Raw genomic sequence first — 21,407 nt, forward strand, 5'->3', positions numbered from 1 at the left:
TAAGTAGTGGGTAAATAGTTAACTCAACCACAAGCTTAGTCAAACCACAAAAAAATAGTGTAAGTGTTGTGTATTAAAGTAATAGCACAGCCAAGTATATATTGTAATATAGAGTTTATTGTATTGTATTACAGAGTTTATTGGAATGTATAAGTTCCAGCGGGAATGTCTATCATTTGCTAGTTCAGAGTGCAGGATTTGGATCCGTTGCTGGATTGGTTTACGCTGGAGGGAAACCTTGCCATTGGTTCCCGCCAAAATGTATCTTTTCCCTGCTAGTTCTCTGTTACTATATAAGCCCCAGTTTTCCCCATTCCCTGGGTTCTGGCTCTTCCTTGTTCTTTGAAGTAAAGAGATGTTGTACCAGATTCTCGCCTCCTGTTTCTTATTTGCACTGAGCTGAAATCACTGAAGACCCACTACACAACAGTAAGCTTATTTAAACCCAATTTCAGAACATAACACAAACATGGTTTCTCTGAGAAGCACCTGTGGTTCAGCATCTGCTCAGTTATACCATATGATAACTATAAATAATTATCCTAGACTAGTTCCAACTGCAAGTACTGAACCAAACAAATGCAGAGGACTCAACAGAGTAGCATGCAAAGCTACCAATCATAAGTGTTCAAAATAGTTGGCTAATGTATTAAGAGGTGACAGCCATTTAGCTTCAGGCATATTTGGATTAAGCTGGTTATCCAGACCTATTTCAATCTGGCTGCAGATGTGGTTTTGGTCACTTTGGTTGATTAGCTGTATTGTAAGAACAAGGGGAATGCGGCCCTGCTAATTTTCCTTTACCAGCAGCTTTTTTTATGCTTTCCTTCTGAACAAGCTCCATGGGCAGGAATTAGAGATGCTGTTACAGTTGCACTCCTGCGTACAGGACCAGTTTCAGAGAGCAGAAGTTTGAATTAGGAGTTTAAGGTTGGCTGTGATGTGACCTAGAGGAAAAACGAGCAGAAATAACAATAATAGTGTAACTTCACCACAAGGAGTTTTTGATAACAAAGCTGGGGGGTGGGGGGCTGGAAAGAATGAAGAAAAATCATTCAACAGTATAGAAAGTCTTTTGCTTCTGAAATTCCTCAGATGTTCTGTCTGTCTAAAGAAGAACCTCAAATATCACTTTAAGCAAATGTTGGTGGCAACTCTCAGACAAGAATCTAGTTGCATGCATCTGACTACCTCACTGCCCCTCAACAGCTATGGCTGGTTGCTCCCCCTCAACAAAGCTCAACAACTTACCTCTTTTTCTAGGGGGAAAAAGCCCTGGTCACCATAGCTGCCAAGTTTTCCCTTTTCTCGCGAGGAAGCCTATTCAGCATAAGGGAAAATCCCTTAAAAAAAGGGATAACTTGGCAGCTTTGCTGGTTACATGTGTAGTAATTCAACTACAGTATTGCTGAAGCTATGTGAAGTACCAGCTACACAGAAGTTATTTTCAGTGGCAGCTATGTTACTGTGGTCTGAGTGCAAGCTTTTGAGTTCCCATGTTCACCACTAGTTGTGTGCATGTGTATGTTTGTGAGTGATCTCTCCACCTTGGGTTTTTTTGTTTGTTTTTGCTTTGTTTGCCCATGATTAAGAGTTCTGAAGAACTCAAAAACTTGCAGTTTTTCACATCTTGGCTGACCAACGGAAGGTATTGTCCTAATGTTTTGTTTGCTTGCTTGCTGAATTTCTCTCATGGGCCAACACAGCTGCTTATCCTTTTTGTGTGATTTGGAAAGTGCAGATTTTAGTCATTCAGCTTCGGAATCCTGATCTGAAGGAAGACTATCTTGTATCGCCTGGAGACTTTATCCTCTTTATCCTCTAATGGAACATTCCATGAAACTGCTAAGTAAGCCTACCCAGTGTTGTTTATATTGACATTTCTACCAAACACTCCACCTAAATTTAATCTCTGTCTGTGTTGCCACAAGGGCTACTTGGTTTCTCTGTTTTCATTTTGTCAATCTCCAAAGAAACCTGGGCGTTTCTCCTAAAGGTGGAGGACACTCCTGGGCAATGACTGGTTTCTATATTTGCCTAGAAAGGACAACAGCCATTGTGTTTTTGTACATTTCAGCTTTCCAAGAGCTGATACGTAAATAGCACCCAAAACAGCCTCATTTAAATGTCTGCTTCAGCTCTCACTCTATCTTAAAACTGACGAGCGGCAAACAGAGATGGCTTTACTACCTGCAATATGTATTTTATTTTCTGCCTGCAATACTGTATTTTATTTTCTCCCCTGACGTAGGCACAGTATTGCTTTAATGCGGATTTTAAAATTTAACATAGGTCAAATATCTTTCTACAATTTATACTTTTTATTTCCTCCATTGGGGGGGGGAGCTGCCCGCCCCCCTGCCTACGGTACATCCATGACAGGTGTTTATGGTCTCAAAAGTGGACAGGACCTGTGCTTAGTTGGTAGAGCACGTGACGCTTAAATCTCAGGGTCGTGCGTTCGAGTCCCACGTTGGACAGAAGCTTCCTGCACTGAAATCCACAACCACCCCCTTTCCTCTCCTCCTCCTATTGTCAAGCGAAGGGGTCCGCCCCAAGACGCGGCTCGTTCCATTCTTACCCAGTTTGGGGGGGGCGATCAGAGAGAGGCTGGCACGAAAGGCGCGAACGAGGCCCGCTCCCGGCCCGTTTCGATCTGCCGGGAATGGAAGAAAGGTCTTCATCCGTGGATGAAGCGGCGCCTGACGCGGGCCTGGTGTTGTCAGAAGAGGGGGGGGGTGAACAAGCGACCCCCCCACGCGGAAAGCCAGTTGGTACGTTCCAGACGGCTGAGCGGGAGGGGGAAGCGGGGGTGGAGCAGCAGCAGCAGCAGCAGCAGCAGCAGCAGCGAGAGAGAGAGTGAGCGTCGCGCGCCGGCTGTCAGTTGGCTCGAGCGGCGGGTGCGAGAGGATTGCCGTCGCTGGATGCTCGGGCTCGCGCATGTCCGCGGAGCTCTCGCGACTGCAGGCGTCGCTCTGGTGTCACAAGAGATCTCCTCCCCCCCTACCCCCAATACCTCCCGTTTTTAATTCCCCTTCCCCGTAAGGTGGTGTTTTGTTTTGTTTTTCCCCCCTTCCCCTCTCGCTTCTTTTTTGCGCAAGGCGAAAGGAGGGAACCGTGAGGGAGCTTTTGTGAGGGAAGGCGGCGGCCGGGAGAAGAAGGAAGACCCGAGTCCGAGGCAGGCGGGCAGGGTTGTTGGCTCGCCCTGAGAGGACGGCTGAGGCGCGATGCCCGTCGTGCAGAAAACCGTGTCCGAGCTGCGGTTCAGGGCGGAGGGTGAGTGGGGCTGCTCCGGCGGCGGCGGGAAGGGGGCTTTTTCTGCGTGTAAGGAGGGAAGGGAAGCGGGAGGGAGTCCTCGTTGCCCCGATCCTTGGCTGCTATCTTGTCATTTTACAGACCCAAACATCCCGAGTACTATAAGCAATAAGAGACAAGGGGGCATTTCGTGCTAATCGGGGAAGGGATTCCTAGGCAGCCCTTCGTCCCACGCCCCCTTTTTGCTGCTTTTTCCTTCCGTTTTCGGAGGAAGGCGCTCTCTGTCTTTCCCCGCCTTCCCTAGAAGCGCCCCTTACGGTGGAGCTTTGGCGAGCAAGCAGGTAGCAAAAGACATTACACACACACACACACACACACACACACACACACACACACACACCCCGCCGCCGCCTCACCTTCTGGTTTCACCCACATACATTTTACCCCATTCCTGTTAGTAGAAGGAATGCATGGGGGGGGGGGTATTATAGAAAGGGAGCAAGGGTGCCAACTTGAATAAAATATAGGGGGTGGGGGCAAAAGTAAGCTCCGCCCCACATAATCAATCACACACACACAGCATTTGAATGACAGTGCCCAGCAACTTTGGGGGGACCCAACCCCCTCAAATGTTTTATTGGGGGAAGGGCTGAAGGGACACCGGCCCCTAGGAGATGGCTCCTATGAAAGGGAAAGGGAAGAGCCTTTCTATCTAGCAACCCACACAACCCAGTTTAATTCTAGAACTACGGCCACTCCGCATAGAATCATAGCATCACAGAATTGTAGAGTTGGAAAGGAGCCCTGAGGGTCATCTAGTCCAACCTCCTGCAATGGGGAGGGGGTTGAACCCACAACCCTGAGATTTTGTGCTCTACCAGCTGAGATGCTGCCCCGTTTCCAACTGTGCTAGCAGCATCCACGCTCCTTTGTTCCAGGTATACAGCCTGGACCATCTTCTCCATCTCTGAGTGTTCCTCTGCATTTTGCTTGCGTTCGTCTGACTGTTGTCTGACTGTCCTCCCCTCAAACACCCCCCCCCCCGGAAAAAATCCAGAAAATGGTCAGCATACCTGACACAATGGAAGCATAGACAGTGGATATTCCACAGCTTTTGTTGTTTGCTGTATGTTTTGTGATCATCAGGCTGAGGGAGGAGAGAGTTGCTATTTCATGTTCCTACTGTGGCAGGGATAGAAATAATAAAATCATTCTCATCAATACGTTTAGGAGCCAACTAGGTCCCTTCCCCCCCCATAAGTATTTTATGGGGCCAGCCCACTCACCCCCAAATTAATGGGCATTGCAATTCAAATGATGTGTGTGTGTGCTGTGTCATGTAATTGATTATGTGAGGTGGGACTTACCTGCCCCCCCATATTTTATTCAAGTTGGCACCCCTGTCATTACGCAACCTTACAGTCAACTGTTGATGGTCTTATACATGGTCCATGAAATCCACAGACAAAGATGACATTTCTACATATTCCGGGACTTCCGAGCAATGCAGGGGAAAACGCATTTGTGTTTGTTTGTTTTTAAAAAGATAGAAATCCAAAGAGAACTGAGTGTGCTCATTGTCCTTCAGGAGCCATAAAATGTTGGTGGCAGTTGAGCAATGGGGCGGGGGAGGGGGGGAATTGGCCTGCTCAAGCTCTTAATAATTTGTAGTATCCTGAAGCAGGGTGAGTTTTGGAATGTATATTTCACAAATGTATATTTCAGCCATGATTCCCTCTCCTGACCAGGGTGCTATTAGTTTTTAAAGACACTGATCCTTTTGAAGTTAATAGAGTACAAGGGGGCCGATTTTATAGACTTGGAGGCAGAACCCCTGACAGTTTAAAGTGTCTTGTAAAATAGGGATGTGTGCACTGAGGCTACACCTCTCAACCCCAACTCTCCTTCACCAGCTCTAGTACAGCAGAGGAAGGGGGAAGGAAAAACACCTGCTTCCGTTCAGTTAGCTTTGGGGTAGATGTGGAGCTTTCTGCTCATCTAGTCCTAAACCTCAGTCAGTGCTATAGGACAATTGCATTATACAGCACCAAACTGCTGAAGCACAGGGCTAGATGCAAAGGAAGCTACTGTACTTATCTTGCCCTGAAGCTCAGAAGTCTCATACCATTGCACTATAGGGATGATTTCTCAATAATTTATCCTAACCCATAGTTCCTCATTGGTCCATAAATTGGACATGCTACTTTATAGGATTTAGATCAGGCATCCCCAAACTGCAGCCCTCCAGATGTTTTGGCCTACAACTCCCATGATCCCTAGCTAACAGGACCAATGGTCGGGGAAGATGGGAATTGTAGTCCAAAACATCTGGAGGGCCGAAGTTTGGGGATGCCTGATTTAGACTCTCATTTTACCCATAAGTTCCATAATAGTAGCAACTAAAGTTATTTCAAAATGTTCAGATCATGTCTCCTCTCTAATTCAGCAGGAAATCTAGTCTACTTTTTGTAATTTTTGAAGCTGATTTTAAGTTTTCATTTATTTGCTTATTTATTTTTATTTATCTAATATGTAGCAAGAGAGACAAAACTTCACACATTAAGTGTCAGTGTTTGGTAATAAAAATAATAAACTGATACCTGTAAATGAAAGTAATTTTTTTGTTTGATTGGATTTTTGCTTTGTTTGTACTCTTGCATGCAGTTACAGACCCAAAAATAAAAGGGAGCCCTGGCAGTCATTCATTCAGTAATGTGTTTACATCTTTAGTATAGCATTACTAATAGCTTCACAACTTTTGTATCGTATTTCCATATCTTGAATGCTTACACAATATTGGCACAAGGGCTTGTGTCATGCTCTGTTTCAGTACAAGTATGCTTCTGTTGTCTCACATTTTTGCATAGAAGAATTGTATACTTGTTAGCACTAAGCAGATAAAAGCAGGCACAAACAGTATCTCTTAACTTTTCATATTGGAACTATGTAAATCAGTTTATAAAAGGATGGGGAAATATGAAGTAAAAAACTTGGCTGAAAATTTTGGACATAAATATTTGAAGATCTGTTGGGATTCATGAGCCACTTGGTAAGATAAATATATAATGAACCAGTGTATTGGAGTAATAGTACAATAGAGGAGCATTGGTTTACTGGACTTGGTGTAAAAGCTAACACATTATTTGGCAGTTTATATGAATATCAAAACAATTTTTGCAGTAGCTATAATAACTGCTTTATATTACTAAATGTAGTTAGTATCCCCATGTTAGTTTATATGGACTCTTATCAGATAAAGGGTAAGATAAAGAAGAAATAATAATAATGCCAGTGGGAGCTATTTTAGAAAAGATGATGTAAATTTTAATATGCATGTTTTAATGCATTGTAAAAATTTCCTGATGTTATGGTTTTATCTTTTTGTTAACTCCTTTGATTTGTTTTTACAACCAAACAGTGTATAAATATTTTGAAATAATATTAACACTGGGAGGTATAAATTGGAATGACTGACTGACTGCTTTCCCTTTCATTTTTGCAAGCATGACTGGATGACATATTTACGGTAGAAACAGTATTCACAAATAATATATTGCCTTGACTTGGCCATTCAGCAGTAAAAGAAAGCTTGAGGTCCCAATAAAACAACAACACAGAGATTATTTTAATTTATCGGTTTTAAGAATTCTATTTTGGAAGCAAAAATTAAAATTAGGTATTTATTATTATATTTATGTCCCATCCTTTCTCCCCAAGGAGCCTATTACTTTCCTAGTAATTATTTCCCTCTCCAGCAATGAGGCCCACAAAGTCTGTTTTCTCCTGAACTTATCAATCACTTGAAGTAGTCAGGCTCATTGGAAGGAATGGGAAATAAAAGTGTGCTCTCAAGTGGAATAGAATAATTTTCTGCCATCCACATCAAAGGAGGAGCACAGAAGTCACTCAGGCAGATTATTTCTGCCAAGAGAGTATGACTGAGCATAATTCCTATTGTAAAAGCTTAGGGTGGGACAAGAAATAATCTGAAAGTGTTTCTTTCCATAAATCGTATATCTTGTTCCTAGTCTTTGAATTTTCACAGATATCAATTATGCAGTTAAACTCCTGGTAAAAACAAGGTGCTATGTGAGTGAGCTATGAGATGCTAGAACTTTCTGCGGTTGTTCTGAAAGCTAACTTCTTGTTTGTACAGTAACAGTAAAACTGTTTCTAAAAGAAAATTCAAGCCAGTAAGGTTTGTGGTGTGTGTGTGGCTTTAGGAGTCATCAGAGACAAGGCTACTAAGGCTATCAGGAAATGATTTTGTAACTTCTCCGAATTTTTATTGCCTTCCAAGCCACAAATATAGCCAGAAGTGTTCTTCCAAAAATCTTCACAGCATCCAGACTCTGCTGTCTTTATAATATGGCCTAAGAACACTGCATCTAACAGTTTTGAGGAAACATAATCTATTTTCAGTAAGATGAATCAGCTAAAACAAATACCAGTATATTAACAGTAAAAGGTGGGTTATTTTGGAGGGGGAGTTAAATTTCCTTTTTTCAAATGTTGTTTTTGAGTGCCTGCCAAAACACAGAACTTTAGTTTTGCAATAATTGATAATTTGGGAGTTGTAAACAGTATTCCTAAAACCTTTTCAATATTCTTTTTTCTAACTAAAGTAGTGTAACAGAATAATACCATATTATCAACATATAGAACAATCAGTACTTTATAAACCTGAATTGGGGAGTGTATGTGTGAAATCAGGATTGCAGAATTATTTGACTACATTATTAATGTAAATGTTGAAAAGAAAGGGTGGGCAGACAACCTTATATAATATCTCTAGTGGTTTTTATGTTCCTTATGCTCAGATATATTAAAAACCCACTTTAAAAAACAAAAGAGTTTTATTCTTATGACTATGAAAATAAACTTTGACTTAAAACCTACAAAGTATGTCTGATAAAATATCAGAATCCATAGGAAGAGTAAAAAGGAGTCTAATATTCAGGTGGTTCACTTTCAGTATTTTGCACAGCTTTGTGTTCCCTGAGGGGCTAATGATTGGCCTTGGAATTCCTAATCCTGTAACAGTGTTGAAACTAAGAAAGATCGGACCTTGTCAGTGCATGAATGACAAAACTATGAAACCACCTTATACATTCTTTTGAGTTTTTCAAACAAAGCAGTGAAGCAAATAGCATAGCTACCTGATACAGCCTCATATCCTTTTCCATTCAGTAATTGGTGGAAACAAAAAGCTTTTCACCAACCCATACACTGAACAAATATATATTTGGGGCAGAAACTGAACTGTTTCCTAAAACTTAACTGTTTCCCTAACAGTAGAGCTGTGAACGCTCTCACTACTTCCTCATGTTAATATGTAATGATACTAGTAAGCAGAAAATGTTCAGTGTAGCGTAGTTTCCTGCAAGCTCACATATGTAATTTTAATTTGTAACTTGAAAGCTGACGTGTGTGATTTTGTCATTTCATATATATGTCTGTAAAAAATGGCTGATCTTTATTTTTCTAGTTACAGGTAGGTAGCCGTGTTGGTCTGAGTCGAAGCAAAATAAAAAAATTCCTTCAGTAGCACCTTAAAGACCAACTAAGTTTATATTTTGGTATGAGCTTTCGTGTGTATCTGAAGAAGTGTGCATGCACACGAAAGCTCATACCAAAATATAAACTTAGTTGGTCTTTAAGGTGCTACTGAAGGAATTTTTTTATTTTGCTTTATTTTTCTATTCAGCTCCCTGAATAAAGTTGGCCAGTCTTTATTTTAACACATAGTCTCTGTCTTTATGCCTGTTTGCATGTAAACACTTGCCAAAGGAAGTCCTGGGATGTGAGTTGGACAGTCTGAGGATCCCTGGGTCATAAGAGATCATATTCCTATACTCCTTTTCCAACAAAACCAACTCTATGTTGAGTTGTGGTTTTCATTTGTTAGGGAGAATAGTATTTAAAGGATGAAATAATAGAACATTTTTATCTCTTATAATCAGATATATTCAGACTTTTGTATACCCTGTAATGTTCACTCCTGTATTAAGGTCACCACAATCCTGCCATTCTGAAGATGTAAGTTAAATATACTAGGATGTGTTTCTTGTTCTTCATAATTTTTTCTTCGCCCAAGACCCAAACATTAAAGAAACACAATATTTTTCACAACAATGGTTTTTGCAAGACCAGATGGAATAATATATCCTCAACTAAAATAATATTTGATTGTTACAGATAAACTATGTCTGTGTGTTTTACAGACTCAAACATGCTGTAACTCTCTTAGCAAGTAAGACCAGAAACATCTGGCTTTGAATGAGTCTTGAGACAGTCAGGTCTGGAGACTACACATGGTTAATATTAAGTATTTCATTTGTTTACACATGAAGGTGTATTCAATATAGCTAGCCAGCATGGGATGCAAATCCATACTCCAACAATTTATATTGGAACTCATTGGTTGCAGTTAACTTAAGTGCACCTAATACTAGCTGTATTGAGATGTTATTCCAAACCACTATTTGGTGTTATATGAATGAGCAATGACTAGTCTTTCACCCCTTCCTCTTTTCCTCCTATGGTGTGATTTTCTGAAGAACTTAACATTTCTCAGGAAACCATCAGTTTGCTCTTGCATGGAAAGATAGCAAACCATGGTTTGCTTATAAAATAGGGTTTGATCTTGTTTTGCCGGCAAATTATGGTGTGAGCAGATCATTATTTGCTACATGTGCATGTATGCTTTGGCATTATGCCTGAATGCAGCTATTGTGTTAGATTGTTACTTAAACATTAGGGAAACAAAGACTGTATATGATAAATTATTTATTGACAACGTCTTGTGAAGTTATATAAATAAAGGTTTAAAAAGTTTTAATGGTGACTAAGGCAAACAATGTTAACAAGAGTATTTTTGCATAGAGAATTTACCTACATTTGAATTGAATCCCCAGAAGTTAAGTGTTCAATATTGGGAAAGCTTTTATTATTATTTCTAGCTGTACCAATGCCAACACAGGACTTGTACCACCTTAAAGACCAACATTATTAATGTGTTTTAAACAGCTGGAACCTATTTCATCAGATACACGAAGTGATTGTGAATTAGCAGAACGGTAGTAACAACTAAAACAGGGAACAAAGTACCGTAATTTCCAAGATACAGGTAAATATGGAGGCAAATAAAATAGCAATGATAAATAAATAAATAAATAAATAAATAAATAAATAAATAAATAAATAAATAAAACAATGTTCGCAACTGCTAACGTGAGTGTCAGTGAGATCCAGGAATATAAAATAGACTTTATTTATTATTCCTATATAGTTTCACAGATTAGGGGAAATATTCCAGCATGGCTACATAGCAGAATTGAGGGGTAACAAAGTTTCCAAATAAAAAGGGAACAAAATCCAGAAAAACTAGTGTAAATTGACAATAAGGAAATGAGCAAATTTCTGAAGATATAAAAGTTACTAAACATTTAAATACTTAAAAACAAAAATCCAGGAGGCTTACTGAATGGTGCAGATGAAAGGGGGTGCTGAAGGAAAATAGGAGTGAAACTAAATGATTTCCCTAAAAATATGCCAAATTCTAAAAAATATTTTTTTCAGAGAGTGCTGCTGAAGGATTACACCAAAGAGAAGTGACAAATGGTGAAATTTTAGAACCAATTGACAATTTTAAAAACTAACAAGTCAAGTCACCAGGGCACGTTTGGATTCACGAAGAATGTAAAATTGCTTATCTGTCGACTGGAATGTGAAATATTGCTGACATTACCCTTCCTGTTGGGTCTGTCAGCTGCTTTTATCCATAACAGCTAACCTGAGCCTCCTAGCAGATGCTGGAAATGAACAGTAGACCATGACTACTACCATTTTCATTTCCTGCTTGTTAGCTTGGCTGAGTTGGAAACAGAATGATGGACCTTGAGTTATGTTCTTATGTGCATTTTCTTATCTAGAGTACTAGTGAATCATGAGACTATTTATGCTGTTTAATAGCTAATGGGTGGGTGTGTCATAAGAATGTAAGAGCAACCCTGTTGTATCAGACCATAGGCCCATCTAATTTACTGTTCTGTTTCCAGGAAGCCCACAAGCAGAACATAAGCACAATGACACTCTCCTGCTTGTACTTCTTCAGTTCCGTTCTTCCTGAAAATTTCCATTCCTGCATGAGTATCTGCCCTACATTTTCTGCAGTGAAGACTGATGTAATCTCTCTAATCTCCTTTAGTACAATTTTCACACCCTTTCCATTCAACAGTTCCACTGCCTCCTTATCCAGTTTCCTGCATCTGATGTATTAAAAAGATTTTTTTTTAATTGTTGGGCTTTAGCAATATGCTCTTCATTCATATACTGTATATATTTGCCTTCTTGCATTTCTTTAATACAAATCTGCGTTCCTTTTTGTTTTCCTCAATTGGGCAATTATTTAGGCTCGTTAAGCAAGGAGATGAGATGGGAACCTCCTTGACTTGATGGGACCTGTCATGATATGTGATGTACATTTTCTCAGAGCATCTGATATGGTGGTTTTGAGTAACTGCAGGTGTTCTAGAGAGATTTAAATGTAAATACCAGTAATATCTAAATAGGTATGTTCAATTTCTTTTTCAGCTTCCTTTTCACCAATCCCCTTACTTCTTCCCACTTTGCTATAAGTTAAAGTTGATACCACTGTAGTCACTGTTTCTAATTTGTGCCATTTAGGATTGAGTCTGGGGTCAGTATCCCTGTGGTCGGTTCTATGAGCAACAAATCCAGGGTTTAGTCATTTAAGACACATATGGGGAACCTATGCCCTGTTGCTGGACTACAACTCACATCACCCCCTAGCACTGAATATGCTGATTGAAGCTGATGGAAGTTGGGAGTTCAGCAACATCTGAAGAGCCACAGGTTTTCCACCCTTGATTTTGAGTCCTTAGAAATTTTACCTCTTTGTCATGACTGGAATATGCATTTACTCAAATCTATGTGAAGGTAATTGAAATCTCCCATTACTCTCAACACTTCCTTTGAACGCCTCGTTGACTTCATTCTTCATCTCAAGATCACTACTTTTATATGTGCAGAAAGCTCCTTTTAATAAAAATCTGTTGTCTAAAATGTTATGGTTCAGCAACGGATATCTTACATAAGGTTGCTGATTGGCTGCAGTCTAACAACACATGTGCAGCATGCCTGGAACCCTCTACAAAAAAACCCCCCAGTAATCATGCTGATGACTTGGCAGAATTAAATCCAACTCCCTCTCCCAAACAGCTGATAGTTATGGCTACTGGTTTTTAAAGAAGGTTCTGTGTGTGCAGATAATTGCATTGGGAAGTAGAAACCTAAGTACATTGCTTATTAGCACACACTGTTCTTGTTGCAGCTAGGGATACATACATACATGGGGGGGGGAATTCCCTATACATCTGGCTACTAAGTGGATCAGAGCTTATATATTTTACATTTGAGACTGTGATAAATTATAAATAATATGTCTTATGACATATTCAAAATATTAACATTTCAAACATTAACCTGGATAGAGAAATAATTTCTACAGATATGTAAAGAAACTGATACAAATTTAATTAGTTCCGGGGGTCCGTGCGCACCCCGAAAAATCCGTATGCAGAGGTGTTGCTTCTGCACACGCATGTGGCGCGATAGAGCGCTTCTGCGCATGCGCAAGTGGTGAAACCCGGAAAAATACTTCCGGGTTTGCCGCTTTCGCAACCCGAAGTTTACGTTACTCAAGAGTAACGTAACCCGAGGGTCTACTGTACTTCCCACGTCTAATTTTGTACAGAGTAAAGACAGATAATACTTTATTTTAGTAATATTATTCTGGTTACTATAGCTTACTGGGTAGAACATAGAGTCAGTCAAAGAATGCAATTTGTAATGTGAGGAACTATGAAGAAAAATGAATGCAAAAAAGCTTCGTAAATAGTATTGTATTGCAGAGGCCAAATGTATATTTTTCTGTTGTAGAAGCTAAACCTGGAACTGAACCTCAATAACTTTATCAACATAATCTACCCCATATTTTCAAGAAACATGCTTAAAACAGAATATAAATGGTTAGAATGCACAATACTCACATTTCAAAGGAGAATTAAAATGACTTAAATGAGTTTACATTTTTTTTAAATGAGTCTACTCTTGTAGAACTGATACTTGGCAGAACCCTCCATATATTAATAACAGAAAGATGCAATGTGTATTAGTTTCATTGAAACAAATGTTACTTTTACAAGACTGGCTTTGTGATTCGTGACCAAACAAGCTATATATACAGTGTTTCTACACTGTTTAAAAAACAAGCCATGGAATAATAACAATATTGAACTTTCCTGTTCTTTACTCTTCACCACCCCTTCCCTTTCGTAATATTTGGATTTACTCATTAGAGTTACGACATATTCCTAGTACTACTTAAGTCCTTATATGACAATGGCAGTATCTTTAAAGGAGATAAACCCTCTTAACTGTCTCTTGATGCCAAACATTTCATTCTGTATAATTGTTCAGTTTAGAAAAGAATGACAATGAACCAAACAACTGCTTAATTTCTTAGGGGAGAGGGATACTGATACCAAGAATTTCCTGGAAGGCTTGTCCTTGAAATCTTTCTGCTAAAGCAGCATCTTGGAACTAATTTTGAGAGGGAATAGTACTTTATTATTGGAATTCTTACAAAAATCTGCAAGGCCCACATGCCCTTAGTTTAAATTGGAGTTTTAATTTTCTGCTACAGCTGTAGATGAATTCCATCCCCCCCCCCTGTATTTTTTAGTGGATTGGGGAGATTCATTCTTTTGATCCCGTTTTAGACATAAAGTTAAAACCAGTGTATAAGAGTGTTGAAAAGGTCCAAAAGAACCCTAGACTTTCCTGAGGCTTTTCAGCTGGTGCATGCCCAGAAACTGAGGTCTGTGTACCTGTTGCCTGTATGCTGGTGTGGAAGATGTCCTCCAAACCCCATAAATGACTGTAGGGTGGTGGGGGGCAGTAGGAATGGACCGTGAAGCACTCTCAGAAACCTCTGTGTGTTCAGTGCTTTTTTTCTGGTGATACTCAATGGTACACAGTACTGGCACCATCCTCCCCCCACCCAGCAAATCTTGCAATAAGATAATTGGATGGTGGAGAGAGCAAGCAAGCAACTGTGGCTAAAAGGGAGATTGTAAAAAACAGGAGGCTGAGGCAGCGGTGAGGAAAAGGATGCCCTTGTTCTGTGCTGCAATTGCTGATCTCAGTCCACAGGTTGCACAGTTCCCCCTCGGCTGCCCCACAGTGCACGCTCTCCTCCTGAATGTGCTGCCTCACTGCGCCACAAGTGGCTGGGTGAGCACAAGGCCTGATTGCCTTTTGTCTCTGCTCTTTCCATGACTGCAAGAGAGGGAGAGGGAGGGAGGGAGGGAGAAGGGGGAGGAGGCAGCAGCTTCTGCTGCTAGCACTGCTGTCCTACATGCTGTGGCTAGGTCAAGTCATAGGGGAGAGCGCAAATGGTGTGGCTGGTGGCTGGGAGGAGTGGAAGGACGGAGAAGGGAGGGTGGGGATGCTGGGTGGGTGTGAAGAGCTGATGGGGTCAAGTTGGGAAGGAAGTTGAAGAAGGGGAAGGGATGTGCAAAGTGGGGCTTTAATTAATTGAGGAGGGACAGGAGAAAGTGTGTGTGAGAGAAAAAAAAGAGTGGGAAGAGGATCTTGCTGAGTACCAGCAGCCTTTTTCCTGGGGGGGGGGGGGAGAGTACGGCTTGATATGTGCCTGATGGCATCATTGAGGTTATGTGAGGGTGACACACTTATGTAACTGGTTTTCCTATACCCAATCTGATGTATGGATCCGTCTAGGTGAGTTTGTATTTTCCATTGGAAATAACGGAATGTGTTTCCCATTGATAATAATGGAAGTTGTAGTCTGTGGTAGCACTTTAAAAGCTAAAGAATGAGGCAGGCCATAAGGGATATGAATACCAGAATTTCTCCTTTTGATAAAATCTCCTTCATTCTTTTTCCAACCATTGCCAGCCTCTGGATGCTGACAAGCATAGCTGCCAAGTTTTCCCTTTTCTCGCGAGGAAGCCTATTCAGCATAAGGGAAAATCCCTTAAAAAAAGGGATAACTTGGCAGCTATGCTGACAAGTAGGGAGTGAAAGCTTAAATAATGCTCTCAGAACTTGATTTGTGAGCTTTTAATGATTAAATATAAATGATGCAGTAATCTGGAATGTGGGAGGGAAAATCATTGAGATGTCCCAAATAAAAATTAGGGGAGTCTTTGCGTAATGTCTTGGGAATGGCAAGGCAAGAATCTGGATGAAGCTGAAACCAGAGATGGGCTGGGTTAGGATGGGGGGAGAAATTCAGGTTGCTTAACAATTGATTGACAACTTGTGGCTCTCAACATTAAAAAAGGGTTACCAACCCTGTTTTAAAGTTGCATTGCACTTCAGAAACATACTGTCAACCAGTGTTATGCAAGAACCACATCACATGCTCTGACTGCCCTGCTTCAGCAACATCTGAGCAGCCACATTTTGTTCCAGTTAATATTTCTGGACCCTTTAAAATGCAGATCACATTAGTCTAATAAAACACATTACAGTAGTTTAGTCTGGACGTCACTAGTGCATGGGTAACCAAGGGCCTAGCCACACTTCCATTTGTCTCGTGTTTGATGTTTGTTCAGATTCAGCAGTGGCTTTACAACAGGACAAAAAAAAAACCCCTGCCACCTCTCAGCCCGTGACTTGCAAGTACATGACAATTGGAAATGTGCATGAGCCCCCAGTTTAGATCTGCCTTCTCTAGATAGGGTTGCAGCTTAATGTAGTAAAATGCAATCCTCAATAATGCTTCCGCAGATGGTGCCAAGAATGGTAGCACACATCCATACAGATACATCAGGTTTCTTTCCCATAGTACTGTTGGCTTGTCTGGATTATCATAAGCTTGTTTTCTCTCACCCAAAACAAAACTACTTTCAGATACCAATTCATTAAGTCCAAAGCTTCCTGGGATATAAGGCAGAGCTGCATGTCATCTGCATGTAAATAAATGGTGGTGCAACCCAAACCTCTCGATTGGTTCTCCCAGCGCTTTTCATGTAGGTCATTGTGCTATAAAAATGTTTAATTGTATATTAAGCGGCTAATATTTTACAGGCTATGAGAAGACAGATGATGTTTCAGAGAAGACCTCACTAGCTGATCAAGAGGAAGTGAGAACTATATTTATCAATCAACCACAATTCTCTAAATTTTGTAACAATCACGTCAGGTATTTATAACTAACTCTTATAACCTCTTTATAACTTGCAATTGTTAATTTTCTTTTTATTAAGTTACAATTTTATATTGTCACAATTTATGTACAGCGTTAAAGAAATGGGAGTGTTAAGAAAAATCTGGCAGGACACGTTACCTACTCTTAGAAAAACTTAATTCACTCTGAATGGGGACTTGTAAAAAAAGAGATTCATGTTAGCAGTTAAATCAGTTAACTGGAAGTTAAGAATAATTGAGGCCTGAGAGAAGAACATCTGTATTAACTTTTGGGATTTTTGTATTCCTAATGTTTTCCAAACAAAGCTACAATAAATTCTAGAGTGTTTGAGATTGATGTTGCTATTTTTTATGTTTAGTACCCAGGCACCAGTGCTAAACTGAAACTGTTATTATTCATTATAAAAATATTGGATGGGATCCAGAAAGTGATTCCTATAAGAATCTTTCCTATTCTCTGTTTCTCCCTGCAACCTCCATCTCCTCTTCAAGTTTCTCTGGAGGATCAGAGGAACCTGAACAAGGGTATTAGCTCAGGGAGATGCAATGGGGTAGGAGAATATCCCCAAATCAGAGGCATATTGTGCAAAGGGAGCTCAAACTGTCAAAGCTTTGGATCCAACCTGTTGGATATGTCTTCATCTCTTCCTTGTTCTCAAAACGCAAACATTCATTGTAGCTGGGGAGGGGGGAGATGAGCATTTTGTGCAGCTAATTTATTAATTGCTTCCCTAGTGGGCAATGGGATGATATTGAGAGTGCATGCTCCCTGGGCCCCAGGTGGGATAGATCAAACCCTAACAGTAGCTTTATACAGTAGCTACAAATGCAATGGAGATGGTCAGAACTCTGTTGTGGAAGGAAATGGTGTGCTGCTTTTCCTAATTGCAGCTGCTTCCAAAGTCAGTGGTGTATTAGTGAAGCTGGTTAGATCATTCATTCATTCATTCATTCAACAAGAAGGTTATAAAAATAAATCATTTTCCTAGGAAGGCTTGCTGAAATAACTAAGCCTTAAGTTGGTACTTAAAACTTATTTTAGGTGGTGCCAGCTTCATATCATTAGGCATGCAAGTCTCTGGAACAAGCGAAGTCCTGTCTTACTTATGCAGCAGTTTTTGGAGAAGGTTGGAAACAGTAGGGGATTCTCCCACTATTTCTTTTGTACTTCAAACATCCACATATGAGACAAGACTGTGCCTTTGAGTTCTTTGGTAAGCACAGAGGACTTGGAAGAAAGATGCGCTTTGGAAAAGAGAAGGAAAGGCTGCTGGGACCCTTGTTCCTGGCATGCTGGCAAGTTATATTTTGGACACCTGCTCAAAGGAGAGAGGACAATATCCCATTTTTTCCCATCCACAAAAGTGTAGTGTCTAATATGCTAACGCCATCTACTGGATATTGAAGGAAATAGAATGAAAGATTTAAAAACAAACATTTGATGAAGAGCCATGGAGAGAAAGTACAACAGACTTTCTTATGCAAAATTACCTCAGATGAGAGCTTGGGACACTGCAGAGTAGCATTATCTGTAGCAGAAACACCTTGAGGCTTCAGTATTAACTCATAAGCCCAAGAACAATTTGAATTACATGTGCACAAGTTGTTATGACATTAATATCACATGATTAAACAACTGTGTGTAGTTTATTTTGAAATACATTCTGGTTTTCTTCCTCCATATATACATAAAAACTTAAGGCTGTCATCACACAGCTCCCACGGAAGGATTTGAGGTGCTGCATCATGATCCTGGATTTGCCTGAAGTCAGGGCATGGGAGGAAAGCATGGCAATAGGAGTGAGAAGGGAGAAGCACTGAGAGGGGGGAAGTGCTGGTTTAAAACAACACAGCAGTTTGAGTAGGGATGGAGGAAACTGAGAGGAAAACAGTGGCTTTAAAATTACTGCAGAGGTTTGCGTAGAATACTTTGGAATATTCAATGGCTCTGCATCCTTGATCTCTCTCACATGAGGCAACTGAGGAATGCAGGAGGCAGAAATTTGGATACAGCAAGCATGGGGTGGTAGTTTAAAATAAAGTTCGAGTAAAATGAGGAGGGAGTTAGGAAAGGCCCTGTTGAAAGGCCATTTGGTGTTAGCTTGTTTGTTATAGCAGAAATGGTTTGTTATAGCAGAAACCAGGGCCAGCCTGCCCATGAAGTCGGCTGAAGCAGCCACCTGTGGTGGCAGACTCCTACAAGGCGGTGTGAGAGTTCCTCGGGGTTTTGCAGGAGTTCTGCCAAATCTCATCGAAAGCCTCCATAGCCATACAACCCCAGTAACCAAAGCTTTGCAGCGGGGGCACCTTCCCACTTTGCCCCGGGCAGGGAAATGGGACAGGCCTCCCCTGGGTACATATTCTTGCTAAAACTTGCAAAGGTGGCTGCAGAATAGGAGAGAGGAGGAGCCATGGAAATGGAGGTGGTGTGTGCGTAAGGGAGAGTTGAGAAAAGAGAGGAGGAAGGTGGAGTGGGGGGGGGGAATGAATGTGAAAACAGGGTGCAAAAGTGGTTGCAAAAAAGCAGGGAGTAGGAGGCATGGGAATGTGGTTGAAGATGAAAGCAGAGGCATGAAAGGGTTTGACAAATAGGACGGGATTGTGGCTTCATAATTGGGCAGAAGGTGAAAAGAGTGCGAAGTCATTGCTATGTGCAGAAGGATGCAGGGGATTACCATGGGAGTGGTCTGTGTGCAAAAGGGGGTTGTACAACAGGAGGGCAATAAGGAGGTGGGAACATGTTGCAAAGTAGGTCTGCACAACAGAAGGGAGAAGTGGCTTCAAAAATGGGGTTGGGAAGTTGAAAAGTGAACTTGGTAGTTATATGGGGTGAGAAGGGCAAACTCTAGGAGGTTAAAGTGGAGGAATGATGGTGTGGTTGGTGAGTAGAATGAGCAGGGGTACAACCTCTAGTATGCAAATATGTTTGTGTTTTGTATTTGATATATGACTTAGTGGTGCATTTTTAATTTTTTAAAAGTAAACACCATGTAGTTAAAAAAAAAGTCTCCATGACATTCACACCCAAACTTATGTATGTATATGGCACTGAAAATGGCTGTGTTCTGGGGCTCATTTTGAGTTTTATTGGAAAGAATTTGAAGCACTGTGAGAAACTGCAAAATAGTTTTAAGCAGTGACCACAAAAGGAAAAAATAAGTAATTACATATTGTGAGCAGTGACTGTTCCATAATACTGTCTCCACAGTATTGAAAGGTATCTTATGGATTAGTGCATTCTGAATACAGGGTGCTGTGTGATTTTTATCTCTATCTCTTAACTACATACAGTTTTAATCTCTGTTTCTTAGCACTGCAAAATACAACTTAATCACATTCCTGCCGAGGTTCCTCTATTCCCAGTTCAGAAGAGCTGCTAATGCCTTTTTTCTTTTCATTGCATTGCTTCAGGTAAGCTAGACGAGGTAAATATATATTTAATAATATTCAGTTGTTATATGTCAAAAGTAAAATTGCTTTGAATGTCCTGAAATGCCAGGTCCTCATCCATTCGATTTGTGTGGTGTGGTACTACTTCATGGGAAAAGTCTTTGAAACGCATTGTTTTAACACTGGAGAATTGTCATGTTTATAAACAGTGGTGCCTTTACAAATGCATAATGTCTGTAATGCTGAGCCAACTATATACAGTAGATGAGCTGCAGAAAACTTGAGCATAGCATTGGGCTCATATGCTCCCACTCCCGTCTTCTCCCACAAATTTACTGTCACTTACAAAGAATGTTGGCTTGTTGTGTCATATGAACAAGGAATCCTGGCTCACAACAAACTGTTATGTTTAAAAACCTGGCGCATATGACAGATCAAGCTGACACTCAGCTTGAAAGTGAAACTAATCTTTGCCAAAGCCCAGCTCTTTGCTTTGGCTCACTGCAGTTTATCCTACATAACACTAAACCATGGTTTAATGTTCTTACTGATGCAGTCACGTAATAGAAGCTTACTGTAAACTCACTTTACCAGTTGTATTTTTCACACTTGACCCAAAATTATGAATTACTAGGAGAAAAGGAAATTTGTGTGTCTCCTCATCACACTGTTTAGGGACTTTGCCATAGTACCAAGAATTCCTTAAGGGATTGACATTTCTTTCTAGAAACCACTTCACACTGCAGTTGCTTCTTCTGCAAGGAGTTGCACTAAAAATAATAGGGTACCTGAGGGATAGAGGGGAATAAGACAGTGTCTGAGAAAGTAGGCGGGCAAAACTGTTACTCGGATATGGGTTGTTGGGAGAGCAGAAGAGTAGGGTGACAGGAGTATTTGGAAGCAGTAGTGTGGCAGGAATGTAACATATGAAAGTGATGGGCATTTGGTTAGTACTTGACATCAATTCTTTTCCATGTTTCTGGGTGATGCTTGAGTCAGCTTTTCAAGATATGTCTTGTATGAAGAAAAAGGAGACAAGAAATATGCAAGAACAATATGGGAGGTGCTAAGCATTACAGGGACAAAGCTGGTTATATCTCAAGGTTCAGGAATCTAGCAAGATTTGTATGAGAAAGAAGTTCAGGTGATAGGAGATACCGTATTGGCCTGAATATAAGCCTCACTTTCCCCCCCAATTCCGATTGTGAAAAGTTAAAGTGTGGCTTATATTCGCAACCTTATGGTATGCAGCCACACACAGGGCACACAGCGCCAGGAGCACAGCAAAGCGGCATCCACCCCATGCGTAGTCTCCCATCCTCTCCCACAAGGCCGGGAAGGGAGAGAGTGAGGAAGGGGAAAGGCCAATGGCAGCGCAGCCCCCCCCCCCAAAGTATGCAGCCAGGAGCAGTGAGGAATGGATGGGCTTATATTCGGGTGTTTTTTTTATTATTCCCCTTGCCCTCCAATTTTAAAGGTGCGGCTTATATTTGGGCCAATAT

At 40.8% G+C, this 21,407-nt stretch overlaps 1 protein-coding gene and 1 long non-coding RNA gene across 6 annotated transcripts in view; one reads left to right on the forward strand and one right to left on the reverse strand.

Moving 5' to 3' along the window:
• Positions 1-99: 99 nt before the first annotated feature.
• Positions 100-2,983, reverse strand: LOC148687292 (uncharacterized). The gene is made up of 2 exons (XR_015947331.1): positions 2,582-2,983; positions 100-947 (listed from the first exon to the last, which is right to left on the reverse strand). It is a non-coding gene; the product is annotated as an uncharacterized LOC148687292 (long non-coding RNA).
• Positions 2,951-21,407, forward strand: part of ATP8A1 (ATPase phospholipid transporting 8A1) — a 69,733-nt gene continuing 51,276 nt past the window's right edge. For all 5 annotated transcript variants that reach the window (XM_060278865.2, XM_060278866.2, XM_060278864.2 and 2 more), the window contains exons 1-3: positions 2,951-3,276; positions 16,396-16,510; positions 19,827-19,926. In XM_060278865.2, coding sequence (XP_060134848.2) covers positions 3,228-3,276; positions 16,396-16,510; positions 19,827-19,926 — 264 coding nt within the window. In that variant the 5' untranslated portion in view covers positions 2,951-3,227. The remainder of the gene's footprint in view (positions 3,277-16,395; positions 16,511-19,826; positions 19,927-21,407) is intronic.

Source organism: Zootoca vivipara, chromosome Z1, assembly GCF_965207765.1.
Source record: "Zootoca vivipara chromosome Z1, rZooViv2.hap1.1, whole genome shotgun sequence".
NCBI lineage: Eukaryota > Metazoa > Chordata > Lepidosauria > Squamata > Lacertidae > Zootoca > Zootoca vivipara.